The sequence below is a fragment of the Gallus gallus genome, chromosome 13 (assembly GCF_016699485.2).
Source record: "Gallus gallus isolate bGalGal1 chromosome 13, bGalGal1.mat.broiler.GRCg7b, whole genome shotgun sequence".
In the NCBI taxonomy this organism is placed as follows: domain Eukaryota; kingdom Metazoa; phylum Chordata; class Aves; order Galliformes; family Phasianidae; genus Gallus; species Gallus gallus.
In genome coordinates, this window is record NC_052544.1 from 3,486,794 (window position 1) to 3,507,016 (window position 20,223).

General features: G+C 37.4%; 1 protein-coding gene across 1 annotated transcript in view; it reads left to right on the forward strand.

The window, feature by feature from the left end:
• The first annotated feature begins 1,024 nt into the window (after positions 1-1,024).
• Positions 1,025-20,223, forward strand: part of LCP2 (lymphocyte cytosolic protein 2) — a 32,409-nt gene continuing 13,210 nt past the window's right edge. Inside the window, exons 1-8 of the mRNA NM_204701.2 lie at positions 1,025-1,289; positions 4,483-4,545; positions 8,034-8,080; positions 15,297-15,362; positions 16,237-16,268; positions 16,963-16,997; positions 18,182-18,380; positions 19,116-19,216. Of these exons, the coding sequence (NP_990032.2) occupies positions 1,212-1,289; positions 4,483-4,545; positions 8,034-8,080; positions 15,297-15,362; positions 16,237-16,268; positions 16,963-16,997; positions 18,182-18,380; positions 19,116-19,216 (621 nt within the window). The 5' untranslated portion in view covers positions 1,025-1,211. The remainder of the gene's footprint in view (positions 1,290-4,482; positions 4,546-8,033; positions 8,081-15,296; positions 15,363-16,236; positions 16,269-16,962; positions 16,998-18,181; positions 18,381-19,115; positions 19,217-20,223) is intronic.

The window sequence follows — 20,223 nt, forward strand, 5'->3', positions numbered from 1 at the left end:
CATTTCAGAAGGAAAATTCTTAGCATACTATTACAGAAACTTGTAGATATATTCTCAAAACCAGCTGTAAGTAATGAACTGGGACATTTTTGATGCAGTATTAGAAGGAACTCAGTGACTAGGAATAGGGAAAGTAATCATTTCACTAGAAATAAGATAATTTTCCCTTCCAGTGCTTCAAAACTATCAACTTATTCTTTGTAACACAGAAAGTTCATGAAATACCATCTTTTGTCTACTCTACTGGAGCAAACGGTAGAAGTGACCACGAGCATTCACATCTGCAAGGAAGCTCTGCATCCAGAAAAGAGTGAATGGACAGTCTGGGCAACAAAAGACAGGCACACTGGAAAATACTAAATGTAGTCTTACCAAAGGAACTTACTGAAGAGACAGTACATTAATAGGGTAAACGTGATTGATGCAGTACATCACATTTCTCGATGTTATGGTTGTGTGGATTCTTTTTCAGATATAAATTCCTCATTAGAGGTACCTAAAATACAGAGCTGAAGAGAGAAATAATGATAACATAAGTTTTCATCTTAGTTTGTCCATGCTTTACGTTCAGTGAGAAATAATCATCCTAAATTTGAGAGACTGAAAAAATGCTGACTGTAATTCCATTCCTCGTTCACGTATATTTTATGTACAATTCCAGGAGTAACTGTTTATGATTGTGCAAATCAGAGAAAGGCAATGTGATATTCAGGTAGTGAGATATGCTGAAGAAGTGAACATTTCCTTGTTTTGAGGGTCTTATGTGGGCAAAATGTGCACAGAAGCGCTGACTGATGTCTATGCAGATAATATGCCACTATTTTTATACAGTACAGTGTGTTAACATGCAAGTATTTATACGTGCAGTTACAAACAAATAGGGTGTACGGGAGTTTATTACATGTATCAGGCAAAACATTTTCAACACTTTGCTGCGCTTCCTTATTTACTTATTTATATTCACACAGAGGAAGTGGTAAGCTGTCTAGCTGACAACTTTTCTGAGAAGAGACCATTTTGTATTAGAGGAAGCAGTGTCTCTCTTGGATGTGCTAACAACGTAGTTCTGAAATTAAAAGGAGTTAGAAAGATCTGGGTAAAGTAGACAAGGAGCTACTAGGCTTGCTGAAGGAGGTCACAAACAGACAATATATGGCTGCTTCATCGATAGCATTGGAATGAACGCTCTCTAACTGCCCAGGGGAGAAAAAATGGATTTGAGAAACATTCCCTATCGTTCGGAGGTGATTACATGGAACCCAGATGACTTAGCAGAATATTTTAAGACGGTAAGTTTAACTGTGTTTCATCTTCATATAATGAAGGAACAAATTACTGTGACTTTGTGCTAAATTGACATAGCTTATAATAGGCAAAACTTGCTTCAAAAATAAAAGCAAAATCACTGGCGGTTAAGAAGCTGAGCCAGTGAAACCTATAAATGAAACTTGAAAGTACATTTTAAATTGAGTGTAAGAGAGAAAAGTGGCTTTTCACTGAAGATGTATACTTTACTACACCAACTACAAGGAAGGTTCAGGCTGGATATCAGGGAAAGGTACTTCACTGAGAGGGTGGTCAGGCACTGGAACAGGATCACCAGGGAACCGGTCATGGCACTGTGCTTGCCAGAGTTCAAGAAGAGTTTGGACAAAGCTCGAAGATATATGGTCTGATTTTTGGGTGGTCGTGTGTAGAGCCAGGAGTTGGATTCAATGATCCTTAAGGGTCCTGTCCAACTCAGGATTCTATGATTCTGTGAATTGCTGATATAGCATTCATTAGGAGCAGTAGAAGATATTAACATGTGAAAATTGCAAGCTTTCCAGCTAAGTCTTCAGGGATTTTCAGAAGTGAGATTTTTTTTCAGATTGCTCAGGGCTGGCAAATGAAACATGGAATGTGTTTGCTCGTTAAAGCTTCCATGAGAACCCATCCAGGAGTATAACAGTTGCAGATACATGCACTCCTTATTTTTTATGCTCAATTGGAAAACCTTTTGTATTCCCTGCTCTAAAACTTCCTGGACAAAGCTCATGGCTCAAGATAAGTAGCCATCTCTTTTTTCCTCTCACTGTGACTTTTCCTGAAGTTACTTTGTGTGACTAGCTACAAACTACTGTTTCTCCTGACATTTCTTTTGCTGGTGACCATCTACAAACTACATTTTACAGTGTGAAGGACTTTCCACACTGAAGCAATAGTTTGAAAGGCGACACACCACTTCACATATATCCTCTGCATGGCAATGCTGACACACTTGTGATTGCCCGTGAATGCGTAACTGAGTCATTTTTACTGAGATTTCATTTCCATGTATTCTCTTTAAATTCCTCCTTTTTTCAGTTCATGGCAGAGAGAGTGCCTGCTCCATCCTGCTTGCAATTGACTATGCTCCTCCAAAAGACCCAAACTGTCAGCCTGGAATCTCACATTCAGGTCATTCAAAGGGAACCATTTCAAGCAAATGGAAATACTGTTTGAAAACATTCAGCAGTGGGAACATTTTCTAGCAATGCCAGCATAGCATTCAGCGAGTTGTCAGATTTGTTGTGTAAAACCAAACAATTTGGGGCTTGGTTTTGAAATCATGCAAAATTAAATGTTTCAACAGCTTTCACTGAATTTTCTTGGTGGAGCTGAGGCACAGTTGTAACTAGAGTGCAATACAAATGAAGATAAGCAGACCAAATGCAAAGTCTACAAAATCTCCAGAGAGCTGCCAACTACCCGCAGACCTCTAATGCGGGGATTAGTGGCACAGTAAAATGAAACCAAGAATTGGAGATGGAGCAGATGACATCATTATCCACAGTCAGCTTCAGAAATTAAGAAAAAAATTATGACACTGCCTCATGGTGGTTTGGAGCACCATTTCCAAGAGACTGACAAAGGAAAAGTCTTCCTGAAAGAGCTGACAATCGTATTCCTGACAGTGCTGAAAGGATTAATTGCAAGTTTTGCAAGGGGGTTGGAACTAGATGATCTTTAAAGTCCCTTCCAACCCAAGCCATTCTATGATTCTAATTGTAACTGAATGGCCTTGATAGTTTAATTTTTGAGAACTGATCCAGATACTCCTTGCTTTTGGAGAGGTGAGCCAGGCAAAGAAAAGCTGCTTAAAATTGTCTGGCGAGTCTGTGTCAGATGATGATGTCTGCCTAAGTCCAACAGCTCTGAGCTACTGCTATAAGTGACCAGATTCTTCTTCCCAAATTAACTCACACAACTTCCCTGTAATTGAAGGGTTATGCCTTAGGAATGCTTAATTCTCAAGTGACTAGTATATATTGCATGTTCAAAGTCCATGTTCAAGTCCAAGAGGAATGAGCACTTTCTCTGACTAATCTGAGATATCTGCCAATTAAGAATTTTTCATCAATAATGATAATAACATCTAGTTTATGATTCTAGGTGTGTTAACTTACAGCCAATAATATTTTCAATTAATTTAAAATTAATTAAAAAGCATTTAAAATGTAAAAGAAACAATAAAGAACCAAAAATTCAAGTAATTTCTAAAGATATATATATATATTTTTTGAGCAAAAGCAGAGATATTCATACTCTTAATATCCTGAGAGTTATATTTAACAGCTATGCAGTGTATTTCACCAGTTATTTTAAGAATAAGAGATGAGGTCTCAAACACACTGAAATGTCCTTCCAAGTGCAGCAATCGTATCCAGACTCTCTGTTCAAATAAAAATCTACAGGTTCCCACTGGAAATATTTAAGAGTCACATCTCATTAAATATGCCTAGGGTTTATTTTGTTGTGTTGCTGTTTCTTTTTTCCCACAAATTCCCCAGTTTACTCTTAAGTTGAATCCTGAATGCCTACCCATGTCTCAGATGCTACTGCAAAACATAACTTAGAAAAGCTTTCTAAATATTATGGATGATTTGCAGAATTCAATGCTTCAGTCCATCAGAGGGAGCTTTTCAATCTCAACAATGAATTCAGGAGCTCTGATCAAAGTTTCATTATTCATTAATATAAGATATTAAGGCTTTTCCTGTTTTTCACAGCTGTTCATTGTAGTCAGTACCACAGCCTCCTTATCCATTTTCCAGGCATTTTTTTGGAACAGGAAACTGCAAGGTGGTTTTTGAATGTGGGGAATTTAGTATTCCTGTTCCCAAGGGATGAAAATATTCAAGTCCATTGAAGGATCGTTTTTAAAAAAACACATTTACAGGAAAAAAAATGAGCAATTTAGACAGTCCAGGGTGTGTAAAAACAAAATGAAATAAAATCTAAGTGAGGTCATGAGCTGCAGCTTTGTTTTATGACTTCATCACAGCGAGGATTAAAAAGTATCTTGTAAACTACTGGGATTCCTAGGACAGATGAGGTAATAGGTGGTAGCACGCAACAGAGTAACTTGAAGCACCTACTCAAAGCTAGCTATAAGTATTTTAATCATTTCTTATAATTACAATGTAATAAAAATCTTAATAATCTTCTTTTTATTGACAGTTAAAGTATAAGGACTGTGAGAAAGTTGTGAGAAAGCACAGTATAAATGGACAAAGGTTTTTGGTAAGTAGAGCTGTAAAATTCCCTGAATCCAGTGATGGTTTTGACTCTTCCTTTCCTTGCACTGACAGTCAACTCATAAATTGTTACTTATGTATAAATATGAGAAGTAAAGATCAGCCAGTCATTTTGCTTTAAGTACAGAATTCTGGGAACTCAAGCATGTTGCTTAACATGCATGGATTTTAGTGTATTTTAAACTGATAGAGTAGTTAAAATCTTGTCTTGAATTCATCTCTTCCTTTCTAGGAAACACCTGTTTAAAAATACTAACTACAGAAAACTCATATTTATTAACTGTCTTAAAAATTGCTCAGGTTAGAAAAGATCTTCAAGATCATCAGGTCCAACCTCAACCTAAGCATACTACCCTAACTCTAACAACCCTCCGCTAAATCGTGTCCCTGAGCACCATCACCTTCTACTAGTAGTCTTTAGTAGTCCTACTAAAAAAGGTGTGGACATGATCAGAATGACTGGCTTTCTGCTGAAGTCACCATTTCATGCCTCTATAGTTAAAATTGGGTTTCTTCTGTGGCAAAACATATATTCAATGACCTATAAGAGAACAGAAACTTATATGGAACGTGTCATTGGGTCTAAATCAGCATTAGTCCAAGCTGTATCAATAACTTGGCCTAATCTGACAAAAGCTGCCAAATTCCATTTATGTAGCTTTTGTTTACAGGTCTGAAATGCACATGCATGAAGATATGTAACAGCTTTTATCATTATTTCATTTTAGCTCTAGTTCATTCCCAAATATTGTTTTTTTTTCCAAGAGTAGGCACTTTGATCACCTGTATTGTTAGCCATAGTGAAGAAGTCGAGGCTCATCTTTTTTAATACCTTCTTGTTTCTTATTCACTTATCCTAATGTATGAAACTTTCATGTATTTCACTAAAATACAACGTACAAGTTTTCAAACACCTCTCATAGGGACAGGATATAACACCTCCCTCCCAACTGTGTAGAGTCAGAATTATTCCGATGCATGGCATAGAGTTTATCTTGCTACCCACTAAGCGATCCTGCTTAGCGCAGGCACTGAGGATTTGTGCCTGGAGGGAAACATTCTGAAATACTGTAATTTTGAGGGATAAATAACAAGAACAATAACTGCAGTTTCTAAAGTGGTGGGGTTTATTATTATTATTATTTCCAGGGTGCTCCTGTAAGTAAATGGCCCAGAGTGCAGCATGTTTTCAGAAACTCCTAGTAGATTGAAGGGATGTTTTTCTATTAAGGAAGCAAGCAGCTCCTCAGCTCTTCTAAGACAAATGTTTTTAAGCTTTTGACCTACTTATTATATTTATAGCGTAAAAAAGATTCACTTGTTGAAAACAACATGTGAGTTTAAGTGGAATATTCTAGACTGCAGTGTAATCATGATTTTTTTTCTCTCTCTGTGAATGGTGGAATTTATGAATGGTGTTTCTAAGAAATATCTTCTCATGTCTAAATTATTGGAAACTGACACATTACATTTTAACACAAGAAACTATTAATACTGAGTTGTATGCAGGTTTTGGATCTGCCGTCGGAGCTATTTGGTAAAACTGACTGCAGAAATAAGGCTGTCTTATCCATTAGAATAACCTGCTAGTTTCAAAGTCACATTTCTATATCTACTGGCTACTACAAAAATGTTCCAGTTGAGATGTAGTAGGAATAAAACCAGAGGGATTCTACATAACTTACTTTAATAAAATTCCCCAAGATTTAAAAGGGCAAAATGGTCCTTTATGAGAGTTTTACCCCATATCATTTGTCAGGTTTATTGCCACAGTAGAGTTCTGGTGAGAAGCTGAAAAGGTCTTTAGAAAAAAATCAAGATGCTTCAGTAAAGCCTGAAGGACGTTTCCATAAAAAGAATATATTTTTGCTGTAGTTTACTCCTATGAATGTACCCAGAAGCACAATAGTGCTGGAAAATACAGTTAAGATTTGTTGTGTCTTTAGAAACATTGGTGCCATTTTAAACCAATATATAATTAGAAATTAATTACTGCTGGCAGTAAGAAAGACAGAAAGAATATGCCTATCATCCAAGTTCCAAAGTAAAGCTTTTGATTGATTAAACAAAACAATTCCTCATAAGTTTTCCCAGTGTATTTATCCATCCTATATTTGGAGTGGCACAACAGGGTGGAAGAAGAGAGAGGCCAATCCTCCTTGCAGGAGCGTCAGTAAAGCTGTCAGCACTTAGCACATCTCAGCTCAGGCCACTAGTAACACAGTTGCTTCACTATGGTAGCACAGGGAACACTCTACTCTACCCTCAAGTTTTTAGAAATATATATATTTTTAAATAAAAAGCATGTGAGCTTTGTTAGGCTATCAAGGCTGCTCTTAAGTCTAAGGAGTCCTCCAGCTACATCTCCACTAGAACACAGAACTTCTCATACACTGTGATGTTACAGGTTGGGTTTACAGCACACAGACCTCATCTACTCTGGCAAATCAATCAGGCTCCATTTTACCACGTAGAGTTTAATCTGAAATTTTGCAATTGTGCACAATTTTGCCTGATTTCACCATGTAGACATGAAGGAATTCAATGTATCTGGCTCATGAAGTCACTTAAATACCATATTTTTAGCTATACTAAAAAGGTGTGAAGTAAAAAAGCCTAAAATCATCACCTGTGGTAGAATTTCACCTTCTCTACTAAGAACTGCTCTTTACAAAGGACAATTCACTTGTACGCTGCTTTGAAACCACAAGTGTTTGAAAAAGCTTTTGCAGTACTCTGTGCTTTTCTATTTACTGTGATAACTGTCAAGTTGTCAAGGAGAATACTCTCATCGTTGATGATAATTTCAAGTAGACCACGAACATTCTGTTGAGCTTCTGTAAGAAGCACAGGATGTAGCCAGAATGTAGCTATTAATTCTGGGACACGGTCCACTGAGATGATTTATTACATCTCAAGAAACAAAGGATATGTTATCCTATACGTTAGGTGAGAGCAATCTAAAAAGAGCAATATCCCGAAAGGAGGGGAAAAGAAGTAAACAATAAACAATAAAACAACGCTGTTTTAGGATACTACTCATTACATCCCTCTTTCTATCAGCTATCTTTAAAACATCCTTTCTACAGAAACACTTGTTAAGGCTAGGCATGTAATTGATCGTTTTTTGGGAAATTATTTGTGTGTAAACAAATACACTGAGTTAAACTTCTAGCAAATTTGATACAAGTGATGATGAAATAAAATAAAGACTAACATCCAGCAAAACTGAGAAAAAAAAATTGAGGGGATTTTTGATTAACATCTTCTCTTATTTAAGCTTTATTTAACATGGGTTGTTGGGGTGGCAGCCTGTTGTCTTGCATTACCCTTCTATGTCCTTTATTTATAATTTCAATTGATGTTTATATATCAGTAGAAACTTCATGCCACATTTTTGAACATGCTAACTTCTGTAGCCACAGGGTGTTTCATGGACAAGGTTGTGATCTATACCACATGTTTCCTTTGCAGAACATGTCTGAAAATGATATCCAGAAATTTCCCAAACTCCGAGTGCCGTAAGTAAAGCCACACCACGGAACATTAAAAGTTACTTTAACTCATCAACAGTGAAAACTCATAGCAAACATCAGGCAAATGATTTCAAGCAATCAGTTAGAAACTTGTTAATGTACCCTACTAGGAGGAAAAGAAGAATGTTCCAACATAAAAATAAATGAAGGTTGTCGTGAAAGCTCAACAATGATACAATAAAAAAAAAATTGTCTGGGGGGTTTTAAAAAATTCATCCACAAATTTTCTTTCAGTAGCAGCTACACAATGGCTGAAATTTTTGAATATTAGCAGCAAAGTAAGATTTAACTGTTCACTGCTTCATTATTGACCCGTACTCAAAGGAAAAAAAAATCAAGTATGTACAAATGAGTTGAGGAGTTAAAGTATTTTTCATCACGTGCTTTTTCATCAAGGTGGGGTGATAAAGATAAATCAGATTGGAAGGTTTGGATCACTGTTAAATTGATTTTCTTTGCTCCTGTGAGTTAGGCCCTGAAAATGTTTTAAACTCACCCAAACAGCTGTAACAATTTCATAGAAGTTACTAATGAAGAACAGTATTCCCACTGAGTCAGTAGAGAGTAGCGGAGAGTAACTTCTAGTACTTTGTGGTGAAAAATGAGGGATTTTATTTTGTTGTGAGTTCTTTTTTATGTATGATGTAAGTTAGAAGGCACTTAATGATGAGAGACATGGAGCTCTTCATGGTCTTCTGAACAAAGGAAGGGAAGAGGAGCTCAAGTCATTAAAAAATGGCTATTTCTTTTTTGTTCACTTCCCAATTCCAGACTCTCCTCCTATGCATATCTTGATCTTGCTAAGAGACATAGCCTCCTTTAGTTTTTCTGATGTATCAGAGCGTGTGTAAGATGTTCTGGTGATGCTAGAAATACTGCAAAAATTTGAAAAGCTGTCTGATATGTCATATCCATGTGCTCACAGTTAAACTGGTTGCTAGATCTGAGGGCAGGAAGATACCTCTGTTCAGATCAGATATACAAATACTTAAACTTGAAAGTCTCCAAAATGTTGTGTTTCTTAAGATCATATCTGTATTTTCACAGAATAAGTTTCCTGATAGTAGGGTGCAGTGGTGTATGAAGTGCTAGTAAGTGAACCCAGATGTTATGGAAAAGGTGCCCAGGTGTCTTGGCATTTCTGAAGTTAGAGTCAACTAATAGCACCATTTAACCACGGGTATTGAGACTCCGGGGGGATCAGAGACTGGAAAAACTCACATCACTATACTGTAAAACACATTGGTTGTAATTTTCCAATTCTATTCCCTCTTCTACAGTCCTTTCATAAACTTGTCTCGTTTCAACTTTCAATTTTGAAAACATTTGGTGATTTCCTTTCACATCCATAAGTAAAATGTGGTCAGTGCAACAACTCACACATTCACATAAATGATATTAATATAAGGGAGGAACAGTTAAAATTTAACAAGGATTTGCTCATAGCTTCCCTTCTAATCAATAATATATCAAAAATGCTTTGCAAATTCCATTTTCACAGTCCTCATGCCTTGTAATAGTCAAGCAGAAAGCCAGCAGCCTTCTCTAGTCAGATCTTTGGGGATTCTAAAAACGATGAGAATTTGAAATCAAGAGCTTTGAAAGAACAGTGAAGTTAAGCGCACAACTTGAAGAGCAGAAAATAAGTAAATAAGAACAGAAATAAGTAAACTAGTAAATGTGAATGATTTTTCTTCACTTACCAACAGGGAAGCAATTCACTGGCATATTGTGATTGTACATGGAAAAGGGATGGCATGATGGGAAATCCTCCAAGAATGCCACTGTTTAAAACAAGAATTTAGAGCTTTAATAGGAAAAAGAACTGGTTGTCATTTAAGGAAAAAAAAAAAAAAAACCCACAATAAATGAAACATATAAAATTGATAGTTGGAATATCTAGTCATTCCATTCATTAATTTCATTACTTTGGAAATTCCTTGCTCTTATCAAAATGGAAAGTGGTTTGTACTGGCTTCTGTGAAACATTCACTCCTTGCTTTTATATCGTAATAGAAAAATCACCTTGTAGGAAAAGCTGTTTTACTAGCTGAAACATTAGCACGTTTTAATTCCAGTATCTGATCTACTTAATGGCAGAGCAAAGATCCATCAAAATGCCTCAACATAAAGAGCAAGAGTTGCACTTAGAGCACTTGAAACTGTGAAAGATTTGCAAACCACAGCATACATCCAGACAGACCTCCTGAGCTGAGTATGTGGTTTTACTAAATATATGCATTTCAACAATTCTAGTGATCAAGTTTTGCATGTAACTGTGCCATTTCTTTCTTAGGGATGGCTCTTTAACATTTACAGGAACCTTTCAGTGTTTCAGCAGATAACAATTGTCATTACAAAGTATGATGGACCACTTTCTGAAACTAATAAGTCCCTCCACAATTTAAATGTTAATGTCTACCATCCACTTTACAGGCTGGTGTCTTATTTTTAAATACCAAGAAAGATTTTAAAAACTGCTATGAAAATTAAAGAACTTAAAAAAATCTTCAGAACTCTCAATTAAGACAGCCAAACTGTTAAAAATGTATGGGCCACTTATCTAGGAGACTGCTACATCCAGACAATCATGCAGATTTTTATTCTGACTAGTGTTTTGCAGGGAAAAATCTATACAGGATTCACTTCTCCTGCATATGCATAGGCCTCACATGGACTACTTGAGGGATCTTAACAAACTCCACAGTCCACTTACTGAAGTCACGATTCCCATTCTTGTTTGTAGTTATCACCAAGCTTTTTGGTATGCCTGCTAGAGATACTGAGGTCTTGTACACAATCACGTGTAAAGCTACACCAAACAGAGCTTTATAAAACTGGAAACTCATACGTCCTCCTTTCCTTGCAGAATCTGGACTTTTAGGAAATAACACACATTTCAAGCTTACACCCTGTTTTGAGAAGCATGAGATTTGAAATTTTCACATTTGGTTGGAAAGCTTATGGTATATCCCTTAGAACTCGTGGAAATCTGCAGTAACAAAACTGCATCACTGCACTAAAGTATGTTATTACATCTGACAGTTCAGACATGGTACGTGTGCAGAGTTCTGAATGGGACCCATTCAGAACCTACAAATGTGGCACAGTCTGAAAGTCACGCTGCTTTCTGGAGAGTAAAAGCTGCAATCTTAAACAATAAGAAATTTACATAATGTCCTTCTCTTTCAAATAAGCAGGGGTGAATGACAGCTTTTAAGAGTGTCTTCCATAACATCCTCATAGGTAATCTTAGCAAGTGTGGGACAGATGAGCGGACAATGAGGTGGACTGAAATCTGGCTGCCTGGCAGAGCTCAAAGGGTTGTGATTAGTGGCACAGTCTAATTGGAGGCCTGTAACTAGTGGTGTTCTTCAGAACTTGCTACTGGCTCTGGTCTTTAACATATTCATTAATGACCTCGATGAAGGCATAGAGTCCACCCTCAACAAGTTGTTGATGATACGAAACTGAGAGGAATGGCTGACACACCAGAAGACTGTGCTGCCACTCAGAGAGACCTGGGCAGGCTGGAGAGCTGGGTGGGGAGGAACCTTAGGAGGTTCAACAAGGGCAAGTGTTGAGACCTGTACCTTGGGAAGAATAACTGCACACATCAGTACAGGTTAGGGACTGACCTGCCGGAAACGAGCTCTGCAGAGAAGGACTTAGGTGTCCTGGTGGACAACAGGTTGAACACAAGCCAGCAGCTTGCCCTTGTGGCCAAGAAGGTCAGTGGTATCCTGGAGCACGTTAAAAGGAGTGCGACCGGCTGGTCAAGGCAAGTTCTCCTCCCCCTGTACTCTGCCCTGGTGAGGCCACATCTTGAGTACTCTATCCAGTTCTGGGCTTCTCAGGTCAAGAAAGACAGGGAACTTGTAGAGAGAGTCCAACAGAGAGCTACAAAAAAGATTAGGGGCTTGGAGCTTCTCTTATGAGGAAAGGCTGAGAAACCTGGACTATTCAGCTTGAAGAAGACCGAGAAGGGATCTTATCTATGTATACAAATATTTAAAGGCAAAAGTCAAGAGAATGGGGCCAGGTTTCTTTTTTTCAGTGGTATCCAGTGGCAGGGCAAGAAGAAACAGGCACAAACTGGAAGCCAGGAAGTTCCATTAGAACATGAGGAAAATCTTTACTTTGAGGGTGACAAAGCACTGGAACAGCCTGCCCAGAAAGGTTGTGGAGTCTCCTTCTCTGGGAACATTCGGAACTCATCTGGACACTTTCCTCTGCAACCTGCTGAGGGAACCTGCTTTAGCAGGAGTTTGGACCAGGTGGTCTCCAGAGGTCCCTTCCAACCCTTACAATTCTGTGATGCTGTTTGTGCACACATGTTCTCTTGGGTAGGCTGCTACAGATTGAAATGTTCAAAACTTAGTTGACACTCAGTCTGTTCTGAAGGCAACATAATAATGTTGCATCTGCCCCACAGACATTATTCATGGGCCACAACAAAGCCTTCATCACAAACTATGCTTTTGGCAGCGTTCAATCTATGTGACTTCCTGGTCTTAGAGCACTTCACCCTCTTTCTCTTTCACCTGTCCTAAGTTCTTTTTCCTAATACACACAGAAAAGGATTCTATTCGTGACGGCAGTATATGTAGTAACCAAACAAAAGTCATTTTTGGAGTACTGGTGTTTTTGTATTTGTGTGGGGTTTTTTTTTTATGAGCTTCCTGCCAGTTTTAAGCTAAGTGCCTGGTGAAGGGGGCAGAAAGAGAAAGAGAAGTCTGAGTAACATTTTCTGCAAGTGCTGTTGCCTTATCCTGTCCTATCACACACTCCCACAACTCAGAAAGCAGTGTGGTTTTGGTACTTCCTTCCTCACATGGCTACAGACTCAGCTGCTCTTTGCACGTACCTTCTGTAATAAAGTTGCCTGTAAAAAGTTACCATTCTAAACTTGCTTTCTTTTCTAAGCCACTGGTTTGAGCCATTTAAAATAAACTCGAAGAACACACGCTGTATTTTAAGCAGAAAATGATTAATTTGCTGAGTGAATTCAGTGAGCAACTTTTCTCTTTCAGTTTTCCCTCAAAACTGGCTGATGTAAATCCTCACAACAGAAAGCCTGCAGACACTCAGATCACATTCACACCTGTGGGACTCTGAACTAAAACAACTACTAACTCTAAAGCCTGTGGCCTTTTCTTTACTTCTTTAGCAGAAATTAAGCTCAATATTTTGAAAGACACTTCCTCAGCCTCTCCTATGGTACTGAATTAGCCAAACACAAGTTTTGTAATCCACTTCTCTACAAAAGCACACTTCTAAGCAGGGCACGGTTCTCACCAGAACATTTCCTGATGTTTTGCTGGAGTCTTACTATTCACACAGCAACTTACTGATCACCTGCAGCAGCAGATTTATTGTGCAGACAAGTGTGAATTCCAGAGGAAAAAAGAAAAGCTTGTAACTCAGAAATTTTCTTCCCTCATACAGTTTGCTTGGGTGACAACATCAGATTAAGACAGCTGTAATTCTGTAATCATTCTTAGGTTGTTCACATTTGTGCATGTACTTATTTCAAAAGGGGCAAGTATGACATTTGCTTAAACATGGAAAATTGCAAAGTAGTCTTAAAAAAGAAAACCCCCAGAATATTCTTCCTCTCTCTGTTTTCACACTCATCCTTGAGTCCATACCCCTAACATAAAATCACCCATTTTTATCATTTTATCAATTTAGATAATTGTTATGAAATTACTTGTTATCTGATACTTGCTGGCTCAATCTGCCTCCGTAGCACTTCTATAATCTGAATTACAGTGAGGTACATACTGGGGAAGTAGCCAGGGCAAGACAGCAGGCATTCACATGGCTCAGGACTATAAAAATAGTAAGTTTTTATTGGCTTTTTGTTAAATGCCAGAGTGCTTGAAAGCTTGCTTTACTCAGGTTCTGCCCAGAAAAGCAGTTAGACATGAAAGAGATGCACAAATTAGATAATTAGGGGATCAGTGTTGGTAAGTAGCAGAAAAAGATACAAAACAGGAAGAAAAAAAAGAGACAGGTAACAGCCTGGCAATTCCTGGACACATACAAAGATTTTACAATACTGATATAAAGTTTATTGCCAGATCTATGAAATATAAATCTGCTCTTACAAACAATAAAATTAAGCTTTTGCAGAGTTTAGAACCTGACATAAGCAGACACGTTTGGTTCCCAATTTTTCTTCATAATACTTTTACTTCCACATTCTGCTAGACTGGAATAATAAAAGCCAGAAGTCAAGTGGGGCATTTTCAACCATATGTGTGTAACTCATTTGCTTTGGCTGCCACAGGACTTTCTGAGTGGACTTCCTATAAAAAGAAATGCGATTTAAGAATCAGAGTGTGACTCAGCGTATGTTTTCTTTGAAACAAAAACTTTCTTTGAAATAAAGTAATTGTTGAGGAACATTTCATTAGCAGCAGAGCAGAGTGATGCTGCTCTCAGTGGGCTGAGTATGGATGCCAGCAATAAGTGCAGCTAAACTGCATGCTCCTGACATAAAGTTCTTTGAGGATTACATTTCACAGGTTGTTATTCACCCTAATGCTGTACACAAACTATGCATGAGTGATGACAAACACATCAAAATCTCTCTAGACATAAAGCTGTGCTCTTACATTTCATTCGTATTTCTGCCCTGCCCTGCATATGTGTTGTGACATGAAACTGATGGGAGGGATTCCTGATTATGCATATTGGGACTGTGGGGGGAGGGGGACAAAAAGAAAAGAAAGTAGTCACAAGGTGCATTTAATTTCAATTTCATGACCATAGGCTTGAAAGAAGCTGCTTCCTGAAATAGCATCTCCTTTTTCCATGCAAATCAATACAAATGCAATACCATTATTTAAAGCACTGCTTTAGTGCCTGATGTCTACCACACCCTAAATTTCTAAGGCTTGCTGAGCTTAACATCGATTTTTAAATTTGATCCAACAATATGGGTTTTTCTCCATGTAAAAAAGTCCGATATTCAACTGCCAAGATACAAGCTCTTCCTTTTTCCATGTGCTATAGCATAGCTTTGCAATAAGAAGAGAAATTAAGTATTCCTACCACATAGTAAATGATAAATCCAAATCACAACATTTCATTTAGTAAAAACTGTGGTAAAATGGGAGGAAAGCAGCTAAGAAAGTGACTGACAGGCTTAAAGGGGTTTTTTTAAAACTATTTCTGTGATTCTTTCAAACAGCATTGTGAGTAAACTAAGCCAAGAGATAAACAGAAATGAAGGAAGGATATCTTTCTTCCCAAAATGGTAAGTGAAAAATTCTGATTTCTTTTTCAAAGTTTTCAGCTCTATCTTTCTTGGACTGTTGTTGGTTTGATCCATAACACCTGGAAAGTATATAAAACAAAACAGTGTTGTTAATGTTATCTGTTAAAAATAGGAATGCTTGAGTGCATGAACAGCCTGGATACTTCTGTCATGTCTGAAACCAATAAAGATATAAATTTAATGCAGTTTTCCAACTGAAAATTGCACGTATCAGTACATTAATGAGTTATCATTAATGCAATTTACAGACCTGTACATCATTACACTTTAAAATGCTTCACAACTACTGAATGTAATATTCTTGCAATAGGAAAAAAGAAATGCAATTACATTGATTTTTAGGGTGCAGGAGTCATGAGAAAACAACAATTTAAATTCATATACTGTGAAAATTGAAGTCTAGTCTACATGACATGGTTTTAGACCACCTGAGGATGTGATTTCCTACCTTTGTATTAGCTAGAGTAGAATTGAAAACCAAACAGATGTTTATTACGTCCTACAAACATTTTGAACTTGGCTTTCAGCAGTCCCAGCCGAATTATTTAGGTTTCTATTTTAAGTTCTATTCCAAGGACTGATGCTCCTGGTAAATTTACTCACTGAGTTCCACTTGTTTCCAAACACTCCACCTCACTGTTTTGGCCTTGTTTTCAAGACAGTTGAGCCAACATTTGGTGACTGTATGTGAATTATAAAGTAGTGTGTTTATGGCATTTTGTGTAACGTTTAACTTAGACAGACTTCATTTTGCTTTTAAAGCTAAACGCCAGCTTTATTAGCAATTTGGTGTACATGAAATGTTTAAAAATTGCAATTGTAAGGAATTTATTTGTTTATGTCCTTGTTATAGGGGCCAAACACAAAAGTGTCCTGAAAATTCAGGTAAGTGTGTACTGGCAGTCTCTAGCTACAAATAGTGTTTAAAAATATTAAACCAGTAGGTTATTCTTTGTAGAGTACAATAAGTGAGACAAGGCAAAGCAAAAAAAGACATAAAAGGAAAAAGAAGTGCATTGTAGTAAGATTTTTTTTTTTTTTAATAGAGAAACAGTGGAGAGGAAAGGCAAGAGTAGAGAAATTTACATGAACATTCCCAAACTGCCTTTCGTTAACCCATATGTAGTATCAGTATTCTTGTTTTCTGACACTTCTGCTCCATGCTCCCACTCCTAGCATCACCCTACAGTAGAAACACAAGCATTCAGATGTCTGCCAGGCTCTGAATTTTTAATTATTTTAAGAGATACAAGGGCTGTGCTTATTCTGAAAGCATTCTACTTCAAATGATATTTAAAGCATGAAGAACAGCACAAACTAGATGAGACAGAATATATAATCTCACATAAGGAAAGCTTTACTCTTAATTTTGAATAAGAATGTTATTTGTAGTACCTTTCATGAGCTACGCACGGATGCCAGTCTGCCTGCCTTTGACAGGCCTACCTTGCTCCTTCTCTGGTAGGAACTGTGGTACTGTGGGTCAGAATGGATTTGGGATGGTTGTTTGTCCTTTTTTTTTTTCCAAGTGATGTCTTGACATTTTCAAATTTTACTGTGCTTATACTTCTTCATGCAGGATACAGTCAAGAAGATGATGGCTGGTCTTCATTTGTGAGTATGAAGATTAACATAACATACTGGTTCAACAGTACACTGACTCAACTTTTCTGTAATCTCTACCATTTCTTGAATTACCTACTTTAGACAGTATGGATGGATTGGTCAGTGGCATGGGGTGTTAGGACAAGGAAAAAGAGAAGCATGAATGATTGGAGTAGCTGCTTGCAAATTTCACTGAGAAAAGGGCTTTTGCACAGTCATACATGGCAGAGTTTCACAACAGCAGATTTGTACCACTGGTTCAAGTACAAGCTCACAAACTATGACCAGCTAAAGTTTATATTCCTATTTCAAGCATGAAAGAGATGGTTAGTAAAGGGAAGGTTGCTGTGTGATTCAATGGCAAAATCTTGCTATTTTGTTCTCTATAAAGCTTACTTTTTGAAAAATCCAATTAATTTTTTGAAGCCAGATAGACTGCAAAGAATGCTTTTTGTCTTTCAGCACAGAAAATGCACTGGTAAACTTCACTAGATGAGGCAAACACAACCTAGCTAGCAAAATGAATAAACTGACTGATCTACAGTCCATGTCTATGAAGATGTCTCACTGACCACTGTCAATGTATTTTGGAAAAAATCACTTGAGAGGGATTCTTAAAAAACACTTGTTACTGCATTTGCAGGAGATTTGCTGCTATTTCAGGAGCATACAAGATGAAAGTAACTGCCTGTAATGCAGGCTGGTATGAGCTAGTCTGGAACTTTCAGCTAAGGCAACAGTGAAAAAATAAAAATACTTTTTCTGTAAGTCATGGCAGACAGCACAGAAGATGTGTGCAACAACCACTACCATGCTTACACTGTGACCCAGTAAGATACTAGTAGTATGTGTCTGTTTTTGTTCTGGTCAGAGTATCAATCAAGACCTGTATTGCAAACCTCATTTTTTTTTTTTTTCAGAAATGTTTTTCAAGTCAAGTTTCAGTCTGTAGGATACATACTTTTAAGAGTGAGCTTCAACAGACAGTAACAGATGCTCCAGTGTTTTTTTGGGGGGGAAGCTCTGAAGTGATTGCTATTGTCTTAATTTGTGTGTTATCTAAAAACAGACATTGAAAATGGTTTTAAAAACTTGATATATACCAGGTTGAAAAATACTGTACTGAAAAGCCCCAGGGACACTGCAAAAACAGTAACTTGTTATAGCACTCATCTTTTATGTACGTTGGTCAGGATGAAGATGATGACTATGAAAGCCCTGATGATGACCAGGAAAAGGAAGACGAGGCTGACTATGAATCACCAACAGAAGAAACTGAGGAAGCAGAACACGACAGTGATGGCTATGAGCCACCTCCATCCAATAACGATGAAGCACACCACAATGTCATATTTCCTGCCAAGTCACTTGCAAACAACACAGACTATATAGGTAATTACTAGAAATAAGTCATAAGTAATGTTTTCACGTTATTATCAACTACATTTCCATGGCTGGTAATGGAATATAGAAGGCTGTATCTCAAAGTGGCACAGACTCTGCAAGTTGGTATCTTTGTATCTTTTAAGGCTAAATTTTCTACTTCAGACAAGCTCTGTTGGATTAAAGATAAGTTTCATGTGATGTTTGCACAATTTGTCTTGTGGTTTGGAATATGCATAAAGTAAAAAGAAATAATAATAATTGCATACTATTTTAGCTTTAGCAGTTGTTCCTTAATCAGAATGAGTTGTCATAATAGCAGCAAATATTAGTGAGAATTGGGAAGAGATCAGGATTCTCAGCTTGTCATTTTTTTATGTGTGTGCGTGTCTGATTTTTAAGTAGCCTGCAGTTTTAGGTCAAGTGCGGGAGTACAGAACACTGCCACTTAGATTGGCTGGTGCTTCACACAGACACTGTGCCGCAAGGAACAAAAAGAAATGTGTGAACCAATAAACAAGCAGGTGCAGTCCCACTACCAAAGGGACAGATGAGCCTTCAGGTCCCAAAGGAGCATTGATCATAAAGCAACTGCCCATTAAGCACTAACATAATGTCTGTATGATATATCAGATTAAGTATTCAACATATTGCAAGGGCTCTTTTTTTCATAAAGATCTAATAAGAATAAAATAACAAAACTGTTTGCATCGTTCTTTAGCTTGGGATTTTTCTTTTCTTTAGACAGGCCTCCAACGTCCAGATCATCACATCAGCCTCCAGTACCACCCCAGCGGCCTGGCCCGTCCCCTGCACCAGCCTCATTTGGGGGAAGAGGTGCTTCTGTATGTTTCTCTCTTGATATTTCAGAGCAAACGAAATACTTATCTATTTACTTTGCCAATACCTAAGTGGAAATCCAAGTTTAATATTATTGCTATTCAAATAGTACATGTAGAGGAATAAGAAAGTTTTTTAGGTGTCAAAATAGTTGTACTCTTACAGGGTGGTTTTTTTTCATGGTACAATACAATTTGGTGGGTTGAATATTAAATTCTTTCGCATTACTTGTCTGTTTCCCAACGCTGGAAACTTGTATCAACTTGTGAATTCTAATTATAGATTCTTAATAGATCCCACTTTGTTTCTTTAACAATACTTGCATATAAAATATTTTTTTCAAATGAACAAAGACTACAGAAAAGTATAAAGGACTGTAAGGGATTGAGAACCCTAATGACATGCTTTTTTTTCCCCCCCATTTTTTTGTCCTTTGAAATCTTTGAAATTGAAAGCTATGTAATGCTTACAACTTGCACTGTCAGTTCAGCATATGCCAACACAGCTGTATGTAATTCCTACCCATGTGAAGGCAATTTTAGGATGTGGTAGAGGAACATTTGGTCTGACCCATTTCCATAGTTCACATATATGAAACACAGAGTACTCTTCGAAATGCCCTAAGTTCTCATAACTGGTATCCTAGATTGCTGCACTATTTATTAGAGTAAGAAAGAACACAGAAAGACATTTGTGTGAAGAAATATAGATTTAGATGTCAAAACAGTCTCACCCTTTTTTTGCTGCTTCTGATAACCCATTGTTTGACCCAGCTCTCACAATAAAAAAGAATAGTTCTTTTTCCCACTACCTTACCCAGCAACTAGCATTAGCACAGTGTTAGTGCATCTTTCTCAGCATTAAATTTGCTCCACTAATTTCAACACCAGATTTCAAAACTAACACCTGCTGCACTGAAGAGACAAAGCTACAGCAGCATTCTTGAACTTCCTGGTTCTTTCCTTTGACATACACATGCCCCTCCCCAAACAAAACATCCCACTAAAATATT